The following is a 21,447-nucleotide window of genomic DNA, read 5'->3' as shown; positions in this document are numbered from 1 at the left end:
TCAATCTTACTGGCTTTATTTCTTTTTCTTTAAAACAGAAAATAATCGCTTCACAACAGGCCTTTTTAAGCAAACCCTCACATTAAACTTGCCAACACCTACAAAACGGTATCAAAAGTGCACCATAGTGTTAATACATCTTCTCAAGGTCTAACATTTTCCAATGATAATATTATCTTCTCGTTATATTTATACAAATACCATCCTGTACACTGTAGAAATATACAACCCAGTGTCACCCCCCACCCATCCTCCTTTACACCCATGATCAAAAACATGATCCACTCAATAAACCCCAGTGCAGAAAAACAAACAGTGTGAGGGGTAATGACACCAGGCCAATATTACATCATATGAATTATTAAATACCCATTCAACCCCACACCCAAGGCAAAAACTAAATACGCCACTCATACGACCAACCAACATCTGTACAACCCTCATTCAATGTCTTTTTTTAAAAACAATCTTGACACAGTTTTCATTCATTATCGTCTCATTGTCCCGGCAGCAGGGTCCAGCCAAAGTTAAGGGGATGAGAGGGAGCAGGAAGTAAGGGGCAGCTGGTATGTTAAGGGAAGGAGGGGGGGTTTCCACGGCTGAGCTGCAGCGCTGAGTGCGTAAAAAGCACGAGTATGAATTACAGCTGTTCCGGCACACACGCGAGCTGATGTGGCGTGTTAATGGTCCGCTGCTCCCCGCGAAGACGGGGAACAGAGCATTTCTCCCGGTTTCTGTGGCGAAACGCTTGCCTCCACATTCAGTCTCTGGACTGGTAAAAGAGGATGTAGCCTGACTCAGAGTTCTTGGAGATTTCAGAAGTCAGACCGTAGAACTCCTCTATGGCCTGTGCATCGATTTTCTACAAGAACAAGACAGACGACACACAGTAGGGTTAGAAACAAATACAAGTTACTGTGAAAACTAAATCAAATGTACATACAGATGAACACACTTACCTCTACAATATCATCATCAAACAGCAACCAGAAGTCGTGGCTTTTCACAATGGCGATGTAGTGACCCCTGTTTGGACCACTGAAAAGACACAGCAAACAAAATGAGCGCTACAGAGTAAAATTTCACTTATTTTTCTGAATCAGACTCCTTGAAGGAACGCGTGCTGCGTAAACACAGCAGTCGCATCTTGAACATTTAAATCTGTTCATGAAGTTTGGTGACCTCAAGTGATTCCTGCTTAGCTCCACCCAAGTTATTCCTGAGCATCTGATGTGTCTGTGTGGGTGTGCAGGGCCATAAATAAAACAAAACATCTGTGCAGCTGTGAACCAAACATGTTGAAATTAGAATGAATGTGATCACGTAAGACCAATATTAGACTCTGACTAGTTTAGCCTGGCAATATTGACACATATTTACAGTCAAAATGTCACTGAATCTGTGTTTGCAGTCGTAGTTAACATGCGCTTAGTGAGGAGAAGTAACTAGACTAAGTTTAGTTGACTGGATTTCTTCTATTCCAACATGGAGGCCTTAACCACTCAATACTGTGGTGTGACGTCAACCTCATGATAATAGACTCTGCTAACCTCGGGTCAGATTTTCCGTGACGGTCGAAAGGATGTGACTTAATGCACATTCTCGAGTGCGTCTCTCCGTTCCACTAACAGAGAGCAAGAGTAGCTAATGTTATGAGTCCTCTAACATAAACGACCAGCTTCCAGCAGAACACAGAAGTTCCCCACTTATTATTGTTTATTCTGTCGGCAATTGGAAAAAGTACAAGGTTACGTCCATATTGCAATGAGTTGTTGGTCAATGTAATCAGTGAAGTCCGCACCTCAAGTGGATTCCCTGGAAGTCTGCAGAAAGTCTGCTTAAGGCCCCTTACAGACTGGAAGAATTGTGGGTTTCCCCACAAACTCTCCTACAAAGTCCATGAGTCTGCAAGAGCAGGGAAGTCTGGACATTTGGATGCAGCCACATTCTTGTTACTGTACTTCTCGATCTTTCCTTTACATGAAATGTTATCTGGAGCTCTCTTGAGGAGATAGCTTTTTTAATGTAATTGTACAAATGAAAGTGGACACAAACAGGAAAAAGAGGGGAAAGAGGAAATGGAAGTGATATTCAACGAAGGTCGGCAGCCGGCATTGTAACTGGTGATGCAACCAAGATGACTCTACTCCAAAGCTTTTAAACACGATGTCTACAGCTATCAGACACTTCAATTTAATGCTTTTTAGAACCTTGAAGATATTTTTTGGACAAATCATCTTTTTCTTATTCAAGCATTGCAGGTATGATTAGAGGTAAAGTAGCAGAGGTAGATTGTAAATGGGATTATGGTTATTAGAGTGAGTTAAGTTGATCTACATTTTGTCAACAGGTCAATGCAGGTATGAAGTAAAAAGATGAATGTGGTTACGTAATAGGTCTAAAGGTGTTGTACAAACAGAAATGTGGATTCATTTCGACAAAAAAGATGGATAAACAAAACTAGATAAAATATTTCTTGCTAATGAGACCTCAAAAAATCTAATTTAAGACTATCTCAAAGACTTACAAGGATGCATGTAATATTGCCGTCCGAGTACACTGTCTCATGCCCTGTAGTGTGGATATGTTGACAGAAATCTGCTAATCTCACTCAGTTGAAGCAGTAATAATAAACCGTATGAATTAAGCGCTATCATGACTTAATGTTAGCTGAAATCCCAGACGATATATAGCCTCAAATCATGACATTAATCGCCCTGCTCTGAAAATAACCGTGGCAACAGGGAGCTGAAAAGAGAGCTAAGCTCAAAGGGAGTGGACTTAGACAGATAATTTACTTCAGTAGGACTCCTGACTCACTTTCCCGACTCCAGATATGTTTGACCTTTAAAATATACTTTGTTTAATTAATTATTTCTGCTCTGAGCCGTGAAGGGCTGGAGTTTATTTCAGCGTGCACTGTGTGGAAGGCAGGGAACACCTTGTATAAACACAGACAGACAAACTCCCACTCACACTGGGTCAAAGCCGGCGCTGAGAGAGAAAGTACAGCACAGCGGAACAATGATAGACGAGGGTCTGGGTTTTCTCCTGATGTGGTATAAATTCTAATATACCTTAAATCTAATGCCAACAGGTTCAAATGTATTTTATTATTAGAACAATCATTGGTCTGCCCGTCTCTGGTTGCTGTGGAGACGGTTATAAGGTGTTGTATTCTGGCTGTGTGTTTGCACCTACACACCTCCCACAATGCACCACCACAGCGACCAGGTCGTAGAGCCTCTCAGGATTGGTGGCGTCCCCAGAGGTGTTGAACAGGCGGAGCTCCAGGGGGAAGACGACGCGATAGGACAACTTGGTGTAGCGCTGCAGCTGCTCCATGTACTTAAAGCGCTTCAGGTGCAAAGCCAAGATCATTGGCAGTTTCTTTACACGCATCCTACGTCACAAACATTAGAGTCAGACACAATTTCTACATCCCAAACCACACACAGAAATGCATTAACACACATCTAAAACACACAAATTACGGGGAGATACAACAGGTAAATAAGATAAAAACTGATTACTTATATTAAGACAATTCTTTTTTGAATTTCAAGTTTTCTGAAATCCTATGTTAGAATATGCAAACAAGGCATGGTCTAATGAGATGTGCTCATTTGCATTCATTTCCAGCAGAAATCTCAACATCAGAGAAATCCAGGTTCATAATTATAGTCAATGTTTTTTTATTGAGGGGATTTATGATCGCTTTTAAATCACAATACAGTCAACAGTCAAGCCAAAAATCCTGTTTTTCTGTGTTTTTAGGAATAAAATGTTCTACGAATCAGGCTATGAATGATATATGAACCTTCACAATTAATAAAACTTGTTTGGTGTATGTCAGTGCTACTGACTTGGAGATTTATGTAGTATGAGAGAGAACTCATTTTGAGAAAACTGCCTTTAAAAGATATGTACTGTCAGATCCTATGCATTTAAGACAAGAAATGGTGAATAGTTTGTTTTTTTGTACTACAAGTTTTCGATACTATAATACAAAAATGATGCTGTTTGTGCTAATTTGCTTATGTTTCCAGAACAGAAATCTGAACTAAAATAAACAACTACATATGTTTTTTGGTTTTCTGGTCTGGTCTGAAAGAAGACATGTTATGGAAGAAAGATAGCCCAAAATCACAATTACACAGTTCACCTGCAGAATCTGTTCTTTAACTGTATACTGACCTCTTGTGTGCCTCCTGCTTGCTTCTACATTCTTCACAGTAGTATTTGTACTCACTGCACAGTGTCTCTGTGTTACTGAAACCTCTGAGAGAAACCATGAGGACAAAATCAGTCAATATACAATTTGATATCCATTTTTATAAATGAATAATCTAATTTTAAAACACTACATCCTCCTCATGCAGTTTGGTGAAGGACACAGCACAGAGTGTATTTGTCAATACGCCCTCCTTAAATAGTCATGCAGGAAAAAAAGCGTTTTTCCATGGATCCTTGAAAAGCCTGCAGCCGAATACAAACATCACCTGATAAAAGCACTTTATGCTGGTTTCTTTTCAGCAAAAGAACACTTTACAACAATAACCTCAGTTGCAACCTCTAAAAGTGTTACTACTTTGTGTTACATGCTCAAAACAAGTAAACCCCAAAGTCAGCCAGTCAACAGTTAATAGCTCCATAATTTGAAACATTTGTTAATTTTTGTATTTTTTCCAATGTGTGGCTTCAACATTTTGGAACTATATTCTCACTTACCTAACTCCATCCAAAAGCTAATTTTAATGTCTTCAAGTTGTTTTTTTAATATAACCAATAGCCCAAAACTCAAAGAAAGTCAGTTCACTACAATGTCAAACAAAAAAACTGCAGTAAATCCTCACTTTTGACAAGCTGGAACCATCAAATGTTTTGCATTGTTTCCAATTCATTTTCTGTCAATCAACTACTAATCCTGCTTTCTCAAAGCCAGGTGCAGCTCCGTTTATCCTGCATGCGGTTAATTTACCTGAGGCAGTGTGTGATGGAGGTATTCTGTTCTACATCCACAGAAAGGTCCAGAAAGTCCTCATCTTTGCTGCTTATCTGAAAAGAAAAGGGACATAAAAATAAGATAAAAGCAACTAAACCCAAGTGCCAGACAAATGTGTCTGTATGATTAGCTTGGAATATTCTAATAATAACTTCCTGTTATGGTGCAAGGGCTGTGGCCATAAGGCAGTAAAAATCCTTCCGTTAGCCATTCTAGTGTATTTACATAAAACATTGTTTGCACACGGACTGACACAACCTAAACTTCAAGTTTACTAATCCCTGAACTCAACAGCAGGACTGCTTGAATGAAAACATGTTTAAACACGACTCTGGTCACACATGGTTGAAGCTACTTAAACTTCCTCCTTGTACCGTTTCACAGGTGAGGCAGCGTGTCTCATTGGTCAGAGTGCCTTGGAAGATCTCATGGACCCAGGTGGGAGCAGGTGTGGCGTTGCTGTTGTTGTTCTGAGAGTCCAATGTGCCGTTGGCAAGGCGGCCATTGGTCTTCTCCTGCTTCCTCTCCTCCTGAAGCAGATCTGCGATGGTGTTGAGCAGGTAGTTCAGGAACTCGTGGGCATCCTGCTGCATGTAGTTGTCAAATAGCTCTGAGGAAGAAAGGACAGAGACTTTGGAGTCCAACATGTTTGGCAGGTACTTCAGGGTCTTGCATGCAGCCAACAAGGAGAAACAAGAGTGTAAGGAATTTTAAAACAGTTGATAAGCGATGATGTGACATTGTGCTTTAGCTTATTTTCTTCCTTTGTTTATCAGTTTGCCCTTACCATTCTCCTTGCGTAGCCGTGTGATGAACTTCTTGGGTGGTATGACACCCACTTTCCTCTTCTGGTTGGCAATACTGTGGAACAGGTCTGCAAGGCAGGTGAGCAGGTTCTCCTTCCGCCGAGGCTGACTGCGATACGCCAAGATCTTCTCCCGAAACGGTCGGCAGAAGTACAGAGCCTGCAGCACCGAGTTGCAGTAGCAGGTGTTCCCGAACTAAAATCACATATGGCATAGAGTAGAATCGGTGTGAGTACGAGTCAAGTGGAGATGTATTCAAAACACTGCATCTGCACAGTGTAATATTCACTTACGTTGACCAGGCCAAAGTAGTGCTCATTGACCGGAAACTGCTCGGATCCAATCTCTTTCTCCAGTGCAGAGGCATTGGCGCCCTGTAAATGCACAAAGCCGAAAAACTCTTACTTTATTAAACAAAACAAATACTTTGCACATCTATTTCATGAGCCAGGTGCATAGGAGAGCGATGAGCAGACCAAAAGTTGCAAGCAAACTCCCTCACACTGCCTTTAATTGCAAAAATATATGTATTTCTCACGTTTCAGTACCAGACCTTCATCATCATTGCCTAACAAAGGTCTTTAACTAAATAGGTCTAAAGGTCCTTAATAGCATTCGACTGATACTCTTTGGGGCCAAAGCGGACACCAATATTAACAAGTAAAAAATTCATATATCAATATATCGCCCGATATACACATTTCTTTGCAATGAACCCTCAGATTCAGTTATCAAACAGTTGTGTCAAGGATATGAATAGAGGCTGAATACAAGGGATGGGACGATAAAATGGTTCACTATGAGTTGATTGTGGCGGATTTTCATCATCGGGATGATTGTGAATTGAGATAATAGTAAATATCTTAACATGAATGACTTGAAAAAGCTGTTTAGCTTGCTGACGTCCATTTCTTGATTGGTATCCTGATTTCATTCGAATTGCCTAAACTTGTCACCGTGGCTGGAGGGCATGGCTTGCACATTGTATCTCACACAAAAACAAGTTAGATCAAGTGTGTATAAATAGGGCGGATTCCAAACAACAACAAAAAATGACAGGGGAGTGAGGTTACCACCATTTATTTACCGTCATTTGTACAGGATGACCCTATGATTTTTGATTACTTATATAAGATTATTTGTTTTTCACTAAAAAAAAAAAGATGTGTGTCCTATTATTTGTTTCCTAACAAAATGTAAGATTAAATTGATTCCAGTATGTTTATGTGCAATTTTAGTTTTAATTTTTTAAGAACATTGGGATGATCATCGGGATAATATTGTGAATCAAAATGATATTGGATAGGATAATCGACCTGAAATTTCCATATTGTCCTATGTCTTACAGGATAATTTACAATAAAAACAATAAACTTAATTGTCTAAAATAACACCAGTGTACTGAAACAGTTAATTCCATTGGGAATTAATAATTATAAAAAGTATCCTGATAAGTTTTCAGCTCACATTGGGTAACATTTTGCTGATACCAATACATCTGCGATAGGCCAATGTCAGCTGTTAATATCTACTTACAAACATCAAGACTAAACATTTCCCCTAGTATCTCCACTCTGCCCTTTTATGTCATTACAACTAAAAGCATGCAGCATTTTAAACTGACAGTAACGTTAATGTTGCCAAAAGGCTTTTGGAAGGTAAAACTCGTCTGAGATGACAAAAATGACACGTATCAGAATAGAAAATATCGCAGCGCAGAGCTGTTTAAAGTTAGCACAGCAGTCGGTGCTTGTTTTGGGAAACGCATAGCCCTGTAGCATGATTATGCATGGATTACTAGAGCAGGTTGCAATAGTAGTGTATACAGCAGAAAACTGTGCAGAGTGGACGTGCACCTGGAACGGGTCCACAACTGCGCAGCTAATGATAAACCATGTCGTCATTGCCTGCGTTAATAAGATCTGGTAGTTTGTCAAAGGCCAACACGCCTACTTAGCCTTTCCCACAGTTTAAGTTACATACACATACTGCAGATTAATCGTCTCTCTGTCTCTGAAGTCATCCATTATCCAGCTGTGGTCCAGTTGTTGGTCAGCTGCAACACTGCTTTAGCTTTAGTTACCTTCACGTTAGCTAGTTAGCTGACAATCCCAGCTGCGGCAGGTGCACTGTCACCGTGCTCAGAGAAGCTGTGATAAATATTAACCCGATAAGTCGGCAAGATACGAGTTGAAACGAAGTCAGCGTTAGAGTGTGTCCATCTACAGGCGTTAGCAAGAGGAGCAGAGCGGAGAAAGCAGTGGGTGGCTGCTGCTTTGCTATGGTCGGAAAACTGCTTGGCTAGCACGGACACCAGAATTAACTGCTTTCATTTCTAATTCAACGGTTGAAAAGCCAATAACAGCGCAGCCACGGTTTCCTTATCACCCAATAGCCCGACTAATGCCAGTAAAAGACTGCCGTGCACTCACCATGGTACAAAAAGAGGCAAATTTGGAGACTGTCATTAGGATTTCCATTCGGCTAGCGCCATCTTCCACCACACAGCCGCGCGCTGACAAGACTGGGCTGGCTCCCCTCGTGAGAGCAGGCAGGCGATTCTGCTGAGCTCGCGACAGAAAGTCCAACCGCTCAAGAAGAAAATGAGAGCATTCCCTGGTCACTACTTCCGTCTTCGTTTAGTCGAGGTCGATTAAGATGATCGCCACTCTTTTGCCTATGAGTGCAACACTCAAATTCAGAGAGAGGCGCATTTGTCAAAGCCAAATTGGGTAATGTCAAAATATCTCTCAAGGTAAACTGTCCATTGCGTCAACACTTTAAAGGTTTGTCGTGCTCTAGTTTTGCGCATGCGTATCACCACAGACTCCGAGGGTGATATAACAGTTTGGAGCATCGTACAAACCCTAACATTTGTTTAGATGTGAACGAACAAAGAAATGTAAGCGCAAAAAACAGACAAAACAAAACAAAAACAAAAACTAAAGAGAGTCTATGTAATATCTGCACGAGCTGATTCTAGATCTGCTGGCCTTTAGCGTCACAATTCTTTTTGTTCAGGCAATTTCGCGGCCTGCCTCTATTCTACTTCACAAGGCGGAGTTTGGGGTCCACAGATCTCTCTTTCCGCCGTACCCGCCATCTTGTATAGACCGGGGGTAAGATCCTCTCCGTGTTAAAATGTTATTTTCTACTTTATTATCGTATAATTCGTACACAATTACATGCATATACTCATCGCAGTTCTTGCTGTACACCGATGCGGGTTAATATAGCCTGGAAAAACGTTCAATAGACTAATAATATCCGTTCAGTGTGAGCAAGATCAGCAGCGTGGCTCTCCATGTGGGCCTAGCAGGCAGTGAAACGTTTAGTAGAAACCGTGTTTTTCCTCTGAACACTCTGTTCACGGCTGTAATGCAACTTAACACGACATTTTTCGTCGATATAAGGTCGTTTTTCCCATTGTTAAATTGCTGATGTGGTGCTGCCTTACAATGTAGAGGAACCTGCGCTTGGTATTTATATAATGCTAGCCTATACTATAGCATGTTCCTTCATCGAAATCGGCAGCTTTGTTAGATTCTGCTGAATTGGATCCATCAAAAAACAGCCTTGTCTTTATTCTTATGTGCGTGCCTTGGGGATATATCTAACATTTATTGTTGTCACTCACTTGGATCAGTTATGTAGACGCAATGAGCTAAGATTTAGCCTGTGACAGCTACTTCTGTTGGCGTGTATGGGTTGACACGGTGTATCCATCTAGTGTAAATGGGAATATTTTAACATCCATCTTGTTGCAATCCATACAGCAATTTGTGTATAATTTATGAAAATGAAAGTTCCTCTGAATTCACATTATGATATAGTGCACTGAGATGAAAATATAGCAGATTCATTTTGTCATGTTTCATTAAAGACATGGTATATTTACATTGGTAGAAAATCTCCAGGCTCTGTCACGACTAACTGAATTTTATTTCTCTCAGTAATCAGGCATCATGACGAACACCAGAGGCAAGAGGAGGGGGACGAGGTACATGTTTAGCAGGCAGTTCCGCAAACATGGTGAGTAATATCATCCATCAACTATCAGAGCGAGCTTTAATCAATTTTTGTGTAGAAAACTGTTTTATACAGCATAGAACCGTTGTCAAAGCCATGCAAAACATGAATTAATCTGCTTCATTTACTTCACAGGCCCGATTCCTCTGTCCACATACATGCGCATCTACAGGAAGGGTGACATTGTTGACATCAAGGTAAGACAGAGCACATGTTGACTAGTATCCTTATTTTGGTGATCATTAAGTCAAACTGCAATGATGTAAGCAGGATTGATAATTGGCAAACATGCGTACATCGAATAGCATGATTTTAGATGTGCAAGCATTTAACATTTTCAGGAAACACATTGTGTTGCATTGTAGTAATTTAAGTCGTAGTCAACCGATACCAATATTTTTACCTGAGGTCATAGTGGAACTTAACAAATAAGAGCAAATGCTGGGCAATTATGAGTTGTAGTGTTGTCAAAAATATTGATATGGTAAAAAGGAAACTTTGTTGTTGTGGTGTATATACACATTGATGCATGTGATTTCTTTTCAGGGCACGGGTACTGTTCAAAAAGGAATGCCTCACAAGTGCTACCATGGCAAGACAGGACGCGTCTACAACGTAACCCAACATGCTGTCGGCATCATTGTCAACAAGCAGGTCAAGTAAGTAGGAAGTGGCATTTATGTAGGGACATATCTAAATGTGTAATCTTTGGCCTGGCACACACCAAAGGACACACTTCCTAACAATCCTTCAATAGTCATTGTTCTGGCTTCAATATTTTGGTGTGTGCTTGCTCTTACACTTCACCTAAAGTGGGGGGTGTGACCCCATCTTCACTTTGCCACCAGGGCTCTTTATGTCCTGAGTGGTCATTCACGTGGGGGAAAGTATTTCATCCTTAAGCACCCCAGTCTAACTCCTGTTTGACCTGAGGTTGCACTGAGGAGACAGCAGAGAAGTGCAGATATTGAAACATTATTTTGACTTTTGATAAGCTACCTGGACATTTGTTGCGATACGTGTTTGATATGAACCTGTTTATGTTTTTTGCTCTCGCAGGGGCAAGATCCTGGCCAAGAGGATTAACGTGCGCATTGAGCATGTGAAGCACTCAAAGAGCAGGGACAGTTTCCTGCAGCGCGTCAAGGAGAACGAGGCCAAGAAGATGGAGGCCAAGCAGAAGGGCAGCTGGGTGGAACTGAAGCGTCAGGTATGAAATGATTTAAATGACTTGTTTTCTTTTTATTGTAGGTATTTTGAAGTGTTAAAAACAGACAGAAAATCTTCAGGTCGCCCTGATTAAAACCGTGTTTTGCAAAAGAAGTCATTCAGTGCCTGAGACATTAGCTAGACACCTTTTGTTTCAGTCAATGTGAATGAAATCCATTAAGATTTTTTAGGTATGAAATAGTCTTAACAGTTTAGACATTTTAAGTCCCAAGAAGCAAAGCTGTAACTCCATTTGCAACAAAAATATTCTGCTTGTTTAAATCTTTATTTTTTTGGTCATTTTTCTTTATGGTTGATTATTTAATCACCTAATAATCCCTCTTTCTTGTTCATACAGCCTGCTCCTCCCCGTGACGCTCACTTCGTCAGCACCAAGAAGAACGTGCCACAGCTGCTTGAGCCCATCCCCTACGAGTTCATGGCATAAAGAGCTCAATAAAATAAAAATATTTGTACACACGCTGCTCGTCATGTTGCCTTCTGTTCACACATTTTGAATAATGTTTGAGTGTCATGATGTGCTGTCGCTCGGTGATGATCCTCCTCCTTTGATTTCTCAATGAAACCAAACGCACTTTTACATTTCACCGGCGATCTGAGAGTGACTGGCACACATGTCACAAGCATTTCATATCTTCACACCTTCACCTGTCAGATAAACAAGTTTTATCATATTTGCACTGTCAGTTAGCATCCTATTCTCTGGATATCAGCAATTAAAGCCCTGCATTCACTTGATTTTCCTCATTAGACCTCATTTGTATAGATTTTAACCTGTTGCATGTGTTCTGAACGGGTATCTTCCATCTGTATGATAACCACATAGGTGTTTTCCACTAAAGAGATTTTTATCTAGGAAAAGCACAGGTCTTAACAATAAAAGCAATTATGGCTCAATCTTATCAAGCTGCTGTAGTTCAAGGTGTTGGTGTTCAGCTTACCAAGCACCAAGAAACTGCTGGCCTGTGAAGCCAATTAGGTGCAGTGTCTGCATGGTCGCTACACATGATGTACAAGAACGTGTTTTCACTCAATTATTGAAGTTTAGACCACAATATCTTTGCATGTCATCTTAAACTGACGTATGAAGATGAAAACAAAGTCACCCGGGAATTTTGAGACCTCGCAACTGCACCACAAAGGACAAGAATATTAAGAACGTCCTTGTCACTATGTAGGTATTTAAATACAATTATCTCTTGGTGTATTTGTGAAAGGACATTTTAGTCATTCTAGTTTGCTACACTGAGATTGATCACTTGTAAAGCTCAGAATAACTGACCAGTTTTAACCTCAGTATTGGTCTTGTCGAATATAATAATTGAAAACACCTGTGTGGTAATTTAGGACATTTGGAACTGTCCAGTTAAGCTATATCAGCATTTATAGTGTCCATAGTTTGGACAACTTTCATTTAAACCTCTGAATCCCACCTACCACTGGGGGCAGTTATCGCAAACCCACTGAGCTACATATTTTGTTTTTTTCCCCCATAACATGTTGCACATTAGCCAGAATTATAGAGAAAAATGTTTAGAAAATCATGTATGAGACAAATGGTCTCTTTATCGAACAGGGCATCAATAAAAACAGTTTGTCACTGAGTCAACATCATACATATATCAGTCAGACAGTGGAATAACCCCCCTTTTCCCCCTCCAACCTTAAAACTACTTAAAGTGGAAATTATACTCAATATTAATGGGTTAACTACAAATGGACTCCAGTGCACGAGTGGCATGTTGGATCAGTGCAACTCAGCCCCAGTATAAGATATAAGGCATAAATTAGCCCCATTACTGTAGTGGATCATGTCACAGGTAGTGCAGTAGGTGGCAGTGTGCACCATAATATGTGTTAAGCTTGTTACAAACACTTGGCCCCTCAGCTGTACAGAAGCAGACTTACTGTACAAAACCAAACTAAGATGTTAGTAGAATTAAAGAGTATTAAATTTGTGCTTTATTGAATTTTCATTGATATTTTGATTGGGCACCATTTTAACCATAGATACGGTTTACCTTTGACTTGTCAAAACTGTAGTTGACATACGTTTGTGTGTTGAGCAGACAATGATTCAGCAGTTTTCCCCTGAGGACTTTAATTTTCCCTTACCACCTCTACATAGGGGCGTGTTGTGGGAATAAACTTTTTTATTTGCAAAGCACTTTAAATGAGGAGAAGTGCTTTTCAGTGCAAGGGATAATGAAATGCAGCAGGATAATAGAGGCTATTAAAAATGTTATTTTTTTTATCATGACTTGTTAGCTGTAGGTTTTTATAATCCAAAATTGAGATTTGACAGTTTGAAAAGTGAGAAAAGCAATTTTTTATCATCATACTTTAAGAGGTGCAATATGTTATTTAGTTTTAAACATTCAGAAATTAACAAACATTAAAACAGAATGCGAAGAAATATCAGTTTTGATGCCGAGCCCGTACCTATCTCATTGCTCTTAAATTGTTCCTACATATTGCACCTTTAACTAGTCAAAATTGTCATTCTAAACACGCATAATCCACAAGTATAGCATACCACTCTGTAATGATATGTAACTGTACATTATCTGTGTCATTGCTGCAATTAACTGTTTAAAGCAGCGCCTTCGTTGTAACCTTTTTATCTGCTTTTTTCTGAATGAGTGGATGAATTTAATATAATTTAAAATGTGCTCATTTATAGTGGTTCACCATTTAACAATAACCAACCGAAACCAAAAAGTACATTATTGTTTTTGTTTTTTATTATACTTGTTTTCTTGCTATGATTTTGCAGCACAGTGTGTGTTTGTGTGTGTGCGTGTGTGTGTGTGTGTGTGGACCACTTGATGTGTGTGCTGTTTAATCAGTGGAGGCTGAATGGCTGGCTGGTTATGTGACAAATAGGTTATCTCAACGCAGCTCAGTACTTTACCCAATATTTACACGAATTAGCAGCAGTTTACGGAGATAGGGCCAGCAGCTGACAGGATGAAGTGTGAGTGTGTGTGTGTGTGTGTGTGTGTGAGAGAGAGAGAGAGAGAGAGAGAGGGGGAAAGAACGAGACTGAATTAGTTCGAGAATTATATTTAATTTCTGTGGAAGTAGAAGAAATCTCCCTTATTTTTATTTTTAGGAAGTAAATATACACAAAATGAATGTAGTAATCTTTTGGAAAATGGTGTTGAGACAAACCTGCAGAGGTTGTCTTTCTTCACCCTCATAACCCTGCAGGCCTGAGGTCAGGGAATTCTGACCAAGTCTTATCAGGACAGAGTAATAAGTATCCAACAACCTGAAGAGGGGAAACCAGGAAAAACAGATGGAGAAATAAAATGCAATCAATCAATGAGCCGGATGGCAGCCAAAGCCCTTGGTATTGATCTGCGAGGGCCTGGATTTTTCTTGTAGTATCTAGATAAGGTGAATATGCCTCTAAGTTTTTGTATATTTTCCCACATTTGATCACTTACTATGAATTTGAAATAATTTATCAGGCATTTCTACTTCTTTTCTCCCCCGATTGTTATTTTTCTATTCCATTATGATTCCATACTGCATAATGATATTAAACCACCCTATACATCTACAGTAAGTCCTTTGTGTGTGTGTGTGTGTGTTCTCACAGATACACCACAGTGTCATGTGTGGCACTGACTCATGGAAGTTACTGATTGAAGGAACATAAAGTAAACAGAGAAGGAGAGAGAAAGCAAGCGAGAGGGAGGGAGGGGGGCAGAAAGACGGGGCTTGTGGATACAAGCTGTGGAGCACTATGAACTCCTTAATCACACACGTTTGACACACACAGATTGAGTCTGACAGCTCAGCCTGCAGCTCAGAGCAGCCGTATCGACTCACGCCGTTACATATTAACCACAAACAGTAGATCATTGGACACGGCTCGGTCCAAGAGGAGTTGTGTGTGTTAATGTTGCACAAAATTAAAAACTTAGAGAATTATCAGCCTTACTACGTCATTCTATTAAAGGGCAAGTTCACCAAAACTACAAAAACATGTTTGTTTTTTATGTTAACTAGCCACATTTTGTGCCCATTCTTGAGTCCCTGTTATGAGATACCTGATTCTGGGATTTCTGCCTCCAATGGAGATGAATAGATTTTCATTTGTGGTGCTCAAAGCATTGAAACATTTCAACAGCAAAGGACTGTCCAAACACTGTTTTGGTTCCTCCACAGACGTCAGTGCCACCTTTCTTTGTCTTGAGTTATTGTCTACCAAAGAAATAGTCCCTGAAAATGTATTGTGTGGTTTATCCAGAGCAGAGGTGTCTAAACATTTTGCCTTGGAGGGTCAGAACCGAAAGTTAACGGTGGGCCCCGGCCTAAAAGCGAGCACTTATTGTATTGTGAAAATGCAACATGGTAGGATCCATTAATTGACTGACGTCCTGCATAAAGTGTTACTCTCATGAAGAAGAATAATTAGGGATCATAGACATTTAAAGATGTTTTTTTTTTTACTAATGTAGTGTCTGAGTGTTTCTTATACCTCACTTCACTAACAAAATAAAGAACAACATAATCATTATACATTTTTTGTTTCTTACTAGAAACCTCTTGCAGGCTGAATTAACCTGGGCCCCTACTTTGGACAGCCCTAATCTAGGGTTACCAGTACCTTTCTTTTTTTCAAGAATGTCAGAAGAAGAGAATTGTTGTGGAAGAAGTACTAGTAAGAAAAATATCTTAAAACAAAAAAAAGTCCTTCAAATCATACTTGACTTAAAGGGGCACTATGTAGTTTTGGAAAAGAAATTTGAGTTAATATCTTTACGATGTTAATATAATAATAATACAAACTATTTGAAATATCTTCATTATAAACAAGCCGTCCTCAGCAGGGAATTAGGTCCCCAGAACAGTGTTTGAAGATAGGAAGTTACCCAGAAGGTCATTTAGATCCACATTTTCAACATTTGATCACTGTGACATAAAACATGAATGTAGTGCAGTACTGTCCTCTGGAATAAAGTGGAATAGAAGTACATCAAATTAAATTACCCCAGAATTCTACCTTAGAAAAGTACCTGAATAAATGCAAAAAGATACTTTCACCATTTTGCTGTAAGCACAACGTAGGACATTCCATTAATTTACATTGTATCGTGGTGAAGTCTTTCAGAAATCCTACAAGGCGTGAGTTTGAAAATGTTGGTTGAGCCAACCCTTCAAACTCCCTTCTCCTTATCTCACCATCCCTCGTACTCTCCTACATCGTGAAGAAAAAAGGCCCTCAGTGGTCTTAGAAGTAATATTTGTGACTGTGATGCAAGTGTGGGTGTGACAGTGTGTTTCCACATGATGTGTGTGTGTTTGGGATAGGCCTGAAGGTTTCTGACAAAAGGCACAGGGAAAACCCAGTGCAGGCCAAACAGAGTGCATGCTGTATCTCTGTGTGTGATAGGTGTGGTGATAGAGTTTGTGTGGTTATCAGAGATGGAGGGGGAGGCATGGTCATATATGTGGATATTGGGCCAGCTGTATTGATCCTGGACCTGACAGCAGAGGTGGAGGAGGTGGGGGAAGACCGGATGAAAAGAGGAGGAGGCTGATAACGGTGTCAACTGACCCAGGCATGCTTACCTGAAGCGTGGGAGGGCACCAAGTTAACGCCCAACAGGCTCTCAATAGGCCTTATTCACAAAAGTCAGTCAAAGGTTTCACATGAGAGCATGGCATGGGTGCAGAGGGTGATCTCTAATGTTTAGACAAGAAGATAGTGATGTTGGATTGTCAGACTCCGTCTTTTTTCTCTAAAGCTGGCCTGTGTGACTTTTGAAAGCAAAACTAAAAAGCTGACTCATAAACAAACTAATACATCCTTGCTCAATTCAATACGCTATGGACACAAGTTGTTTTTAAGGCTTTGTTTGCTATTTCTTTTGTAGTTTACCTTAAGCAGTTGTTGACTGTAAAGTTGAACTTTGCAATAAAAAACCATATGTCATACAGTTGTACTGTGTTATCACTGAAAAAGACTTTTATTAAATTTACAGAATATATGTTGATTTTAAAATAGTTTACTGTAAGCAGGTTCATATTATAGCTGTTGAGTAAATTACTGTAAAAAGGCTTACAATGTCAGTTTTTTTCATAGTAATTTAACAAAACAGTTCTCAACTGAAATTTTCGATTGCCAAAAAAGCATACCATAATATCTTATGCATTGCCACAGTATTTTTCCAGGTAAATTTCTGTCAACCACAGCTGCCGGTATTTTATCGTTAACGTTAGTGTTAAACTAGTAAAAAAAAGTTCATTTTGTAGTTTGGTCTAAGCTTTAATGTTTGAATTTCTGCTTTGTATCAGCATTTAGGCCTATCTTGATTTAAAGTAAGACTATGAAATTTAAAGGAAGACATAGCACAGTCTTCTTCTAACAACTAAAAAGCCTTCGGCTACTTGATCTGGTATGACGAGTAGCTTGTGGTGGCTAATATTAGCTAACATTAGCATTTAGCCAGGAGGCCTAAAAAGTTAGTTTTGCATTTTGGTATAATCTTTAATATTTGAGTTTCTGACAACATTGACAAACATTGACTTAAAGCAAAATTATTAACTTTTTAAAAGAAGAAATACCATAGTCTTCATCTAACAACTGAAATGATTAATTCATAAATAGGCTAATAAAACACACCTCTCGGCTACTTAAGTCTGGTGTGACCATTATCTTATGGGGGCTAACGTTAGCTAACTTAGAGAGATATTGCTGAGTAACTGAGGCAGTTAATGAGTCATTTTTTCTTGTTTTTATGACTCTTCTCTCCTTGTGCCACTGTTGTGTATGTTTTAGCATTTACTATGATCCCATATAACTGTCGCTTGTGGCCACAGTGGCTACTATTCAGCTAAAGTTACCATAGCTTTAATGAGAGACCACTAACCTTTGGTGAACAGTTGCCACTGTGGCTACAAGTGACAATGCTAAACTAATGTTTAGTAAAAGGACAAGCTGAGTATCATAAAATCAACAAATGACTAAATAATGTGTGTTATAGGCTAACAGCTTACCCAGAGTTTGCTAATATTAGCAAACCTTAAGTTAGCTGTTACCGGAACATATAAGGCTGTAGCAGCAACACATTTCAGTGTATTGAATTCAGGCATTGTGCGTATCATTGCTCATGAAATAAAATTTTCCATTTTTACGAGAAGGAATTTGTAATTTCTACTTTAAAAAGTTACACCACCGTCTATTCACCCTCAGGTTTGTGGGTTACAAACTTGTCCACTTAAGGTCACAGGGGATCTAGCTGAGGACCGAGATCTGACAACAATAAATCTCAGCTATCAGAAAACAATATTGGAGGGCTGATAAGATTAAGATTAGAGCAGTAAATTCTGTGAGTGTGTGTGTGATTAATGGAGACAGACAGTCGCCTCTCTCCCTGCTTGCGCGCCACACACAGCAGATCAGCAGATAGGGACGCACACTGAAAGGAGCCTGGGTGACATTTTTAAAGCCCGAATCAATCAATGAGGAGGAACGAGTCATGGACGTTTATAATGTTTGAGTATCAATAGGATCACTATTATACTCAGGGGCCTAAATCATTTTCTAGCGTCTTACACCTGCACTACAATCCTGCACAGATGCGAGAAGGTAACAGAACCCATTAAGCAGAGTGAAGCCTTCTAAGTGTGTAAATGTAAATTAAAAAGGAAATGCATTTGTTTTAGTAAAGTGTTTAAATACCAAATCATGTTTTATTTTCAGTTCAGTGAAGCAGGACTCCCCCTTTCTTGCTCCAATTGGTACATTCCAATAAGATAAATTAAGCACAGGTGAGCTGCTGGTTGTAGGTCAGTAAGTGTCCTGCCCCTTTACTCAAAGTTTTGTCTGTGACCACAACACCGCATCTGACATTTCTTATTAAAGATGGGGGAGAGGTTGCAAAGTCAAAAAAGCTATGTTTGCTCCTTTTTCGATTGTAAAGCTAAATTCAGTAAGTCGTGGAAGCTAGAGGCTCATCTTTGCAAACACACAGGATTGGTAAGTGTCTCCGAACAGCTAGTTAGTATCCAAACGGCACAATGAGAAAGTGGCCACATCATAACAGCTGATATCATGTTTGTCCTTTAACGACCGTTCCCCTCACCTCAGAAACCATTCTCCTGTGAGAACTGCGACAAGAGCTTTTGCACCCGCTATCAGCTCACCAGACATGAGCTCAATCACAGTGGGGAAAAACAACACAAGTAAGCCACCGTGTTCCTACATTTCGTGAGAATAGTAGCATGTAATCCTGTTTTTCTCTGAACTGTTACCTGCTCTGGTTTCCAGGTGTGTGGCTGACGGATGCTCTGAGGCCTTTGTCACAAATACGAGCTTGAAGACCCACATGGCTCGAGTTCACCAGCGCCAGAAGAAGCCATATAAAGTACAATAATCCTTAAGTATTTTTTTAATTTTGGGATAAGAAGGCTGCTCTTTATGTAGGTTGCTCTTTGTTTTCTTTCAGTGTGATCATCAGGGCTGTGGAAAGAATTTCAACAAGAAGAACCAGCTGAAAGCCCATCAGTGTGAGCACCAACAGACTCTGCCGTTTCAGTGAGTTTTTAAACATCTGATGCAAGAATAAATGATTATTTTTACGTGCTTGACCATCTCAAATCACACCTTTTTTATGTTTCTTCATGTAGCTGTTCTTTCAATGGCTGCACAAGAGAATTTCCCAGTCACGGAAAGCTGAAGCATCATGAGAGAATGCATGCAGGTCGGTTGCTCATAATGATTTAATTCCTCGTTTAAATGGTGTTTAACCCTGAAGAATTCTCTCTACTGCAGGTTACCCCTGTGAGAATGAAGCGTGTCCTTTTCAGGGAAAGACGTGGACAGAATATCAAAAGCACAGAAAAGCGCATAAAGGTATAAAAGTAATGCTGTTATGTTTTGTTGAATTGCATACTGCGTTACTCATACGCTGCTGATTCTGACTTAATGATGTCTTTGTTCTCAGTCAAGGTGCCGTGTGGAGAGTGCAAAAAGCTGTTCAACAACGACTGGTTCTTGCGCCAGCACAAGCTGCATGTCCACACCTGGGAGAAGAGGAAGCTGTCGTGCCCCAGACAAGGGTGCGGTAAAAAGTTCACTCGTCGCTTCAACTTGGAGAGTCATGTACTGGGAGACCATGAAGGGAAGAAGCCCTTTAGCTGTGCCTTTGCTGGCTGTGGGAAGAGCTTCGCCATGAAGGTAAACCTGAATAATTTGATATTAAATGTTTTGGTTAAATCCCAAACCTTCTCAAATTAGTGGAATCCTGTCTTGCTGATAGTTTGGGTTTTGACAAATACACTTGGACACTTTGCTGCAACCCCAAAACAAGAGGCAAGTGGAATTTTGTTTTGTTGTGACGAAAAACTACGTTTTAAAACTTAAAGGGTAACTTCACCAGTTTTACACATTCAACTGCATACATGTCTTGGGGGAGGGAGGGGAGGGATTAAGTCGTTTCCAGAGGAGGCTGCATGTAATTGGAAATTTCCTCCAGTGATGTCACTTGTTGGCAAAGCATTGTGGGTAATGTAGGCTTCAGGTTTTGAAAAGCAGTCCACTGATCTTGAATTTCTTGCCCCTTGAATCAGCATTTCTTTGATGCAACATGTCTAGTTTACTTTACTGTGATTTAGTTATTTGGAACTATTAACATGTGGAACGGAGACCGTGCCGAATAAGATCTAGATTATCCAGGCAACAGGAAAATTGAGGCATGCTGAAACTTTCAAATGCGTTTTGAACTAACCTTCATTAAACTTGTTTGGTGGCAGATATTTCAAAATCTGAGCATATAGTGCCAGGCACCACTAGAAGTGACGCTTTTTAAAATTCTGGGTGACTTGACCTTAAATTGCTGGTAACTGGTCTCATTGTTAATCAGGAAAGCCTGTGGCGACATGGAGTGGTGCACGACCCAGCAAAGAAAAAGCTGAAGGTAATGTGTCCTTGTCAGTGTCCAACCTGTGTTCCAGTCATACAGGAAATGCCTGCATCCCCCTCCACTTTTTTGTATTGTGTATGGTTGTTATATTTTTGTTCCTCTTTCAGAAACTGCACCCTAAAAAGAATCTGCCCTGGCGTAAGGCCCTGCAGGTCAAACTGGCAGCTGCAGCCAATCAGGGCGAGACCAACAAGCTTGCTGCAAGGCTGCGCAATACAACTTTAAAGGATAACAAATCTTGAGGCCCGATTTAATAATAATATCTGCTTGGTTTTGTTCATTAATGGTGAAATAAATCACGTAATATTTCTGTTGGTTTACTTTGTTTAGGCGTTTCTGAAATAAAGCCTCATTAATTCAGCGCAATCCTTCCGTGCCTCTTGTGACTCAGTTGCTGTTAAACTGCCTCTTGCTTAATAAACCCTCTCACTTAAAG

The 21,447-nt window shown here is 40.0% G+C and overlaps 3 protein-coding genes across 3 annotated transcripts; 2 read left to right on the top strand and 1 right to left on the bottom strand.

The window, feature by feature from the left end:
- usp12a (ubiquitin specific peptidase 12a) lies at nucleotides 1–8,623 on the bottom strand. Its single transcript, XM_073488400.1, has 9 exons — nucleotides 8,244–8,623; nucleotides 6,105–6,185; nucleotides 5,793–6,006; nucleotides 5,380–5,615; nucleotides 4,982–5,058; nucleotides 4,198–4,281; nucleotides 3,206–3,403; nucleotides 960–1,038; nucleotides 1–862 (listed from the first exon to the last, which is right to left on the bottom strand). The coding sequence occupies exons 1-9, from the start codon at nucleotides 8,289–8,291 to the stop codon at nucleotides 761–763; spliced, it is 1,119 nt and encodes a 372-aa protein (XP_073344501.1). The 5' UTR covers nucleotides 8,292–8,623; the 3' UTR covers nucleotides 1–760.
- A 231-nt stretch (nucleotides 8,624–8,854) lies between these two features.
- On the top strand, nucleotides 8,855–11,530 carry rpl21 (ribosomal protein L21). Its single transcript, XM_073488401.1, has 6 exons — nucleotides 8,855–8,930; nucleotides 9,765–9,843; nucleotides 9,976–10,037; nucleotides 10,387–10,499; nucleotides 10,900–11,050; nucleotides 11,408–11,530. Exons 2-6 carry the CDS (start codon nucleotides 9,777–9,779, stop codon nucleotides 11,495–11,497), a joined length of 483 nt encoding a protein of 160 aa, XP_073344502.1. The 5' UTR covers nucleotides 8,855–8,930; nucleotides 9,765–9,776; the 3' UTR covers nucleotides 11,498–11,530.
- A 7,348-nt stretch (nucleotides 11,531–18,878) lies between these two features.
- On the top strand, nucleotides 18,879–21,377 carry gtf3ab (general transcription factor IIIA, b). Its single transcript, XM_073488399.1, has 9 exons — nucleotides 18,879–19,066; nucleotides 19,178–19,272; nucleotides 19,358–19,454; nucleotides 19,536–19,624; nucleotides 19,717–19,790; nucleotides 19,862–19,942; nucleotides 20,034–20,266; nucleotides 20,952–21,005; nucleotides 21,119–21,377. Exons 1-9 carry the CDS (start codon nucleotides 18,953–18,955, stop codon nucleotides 21,251–21,253), a joined length of 972 nt encoding a protein of 323 aa, XP_073344500.1. The 5' UTR covers nucleotides 18,879–18,952; the 3' UTR covers nucleotides 21,254–21,377.
- The last annotated feature ends 70 nt before the right edge of the window (nucleotides 21,378–21,447 follow it).

The sequence above is a fragment of the Pagrus major genome, chromosome 19 (assembly GCF_040436345.1).
Source record: "Pagrus major chromosome 19, Pma_NU_1.0".
In the NCBI taxonomy this organism is placed as follows: domain Eukaryota; kingdom Metazoa; phylum Chordata; class Actinopteri; order Spariformes; family Sparidae; genus Pagrus; species Pagrus major.
Note: the sequence above shows the minus strand (reverse complement) of the source record. Positions and strands in the feature narration are given on the sequence as shown.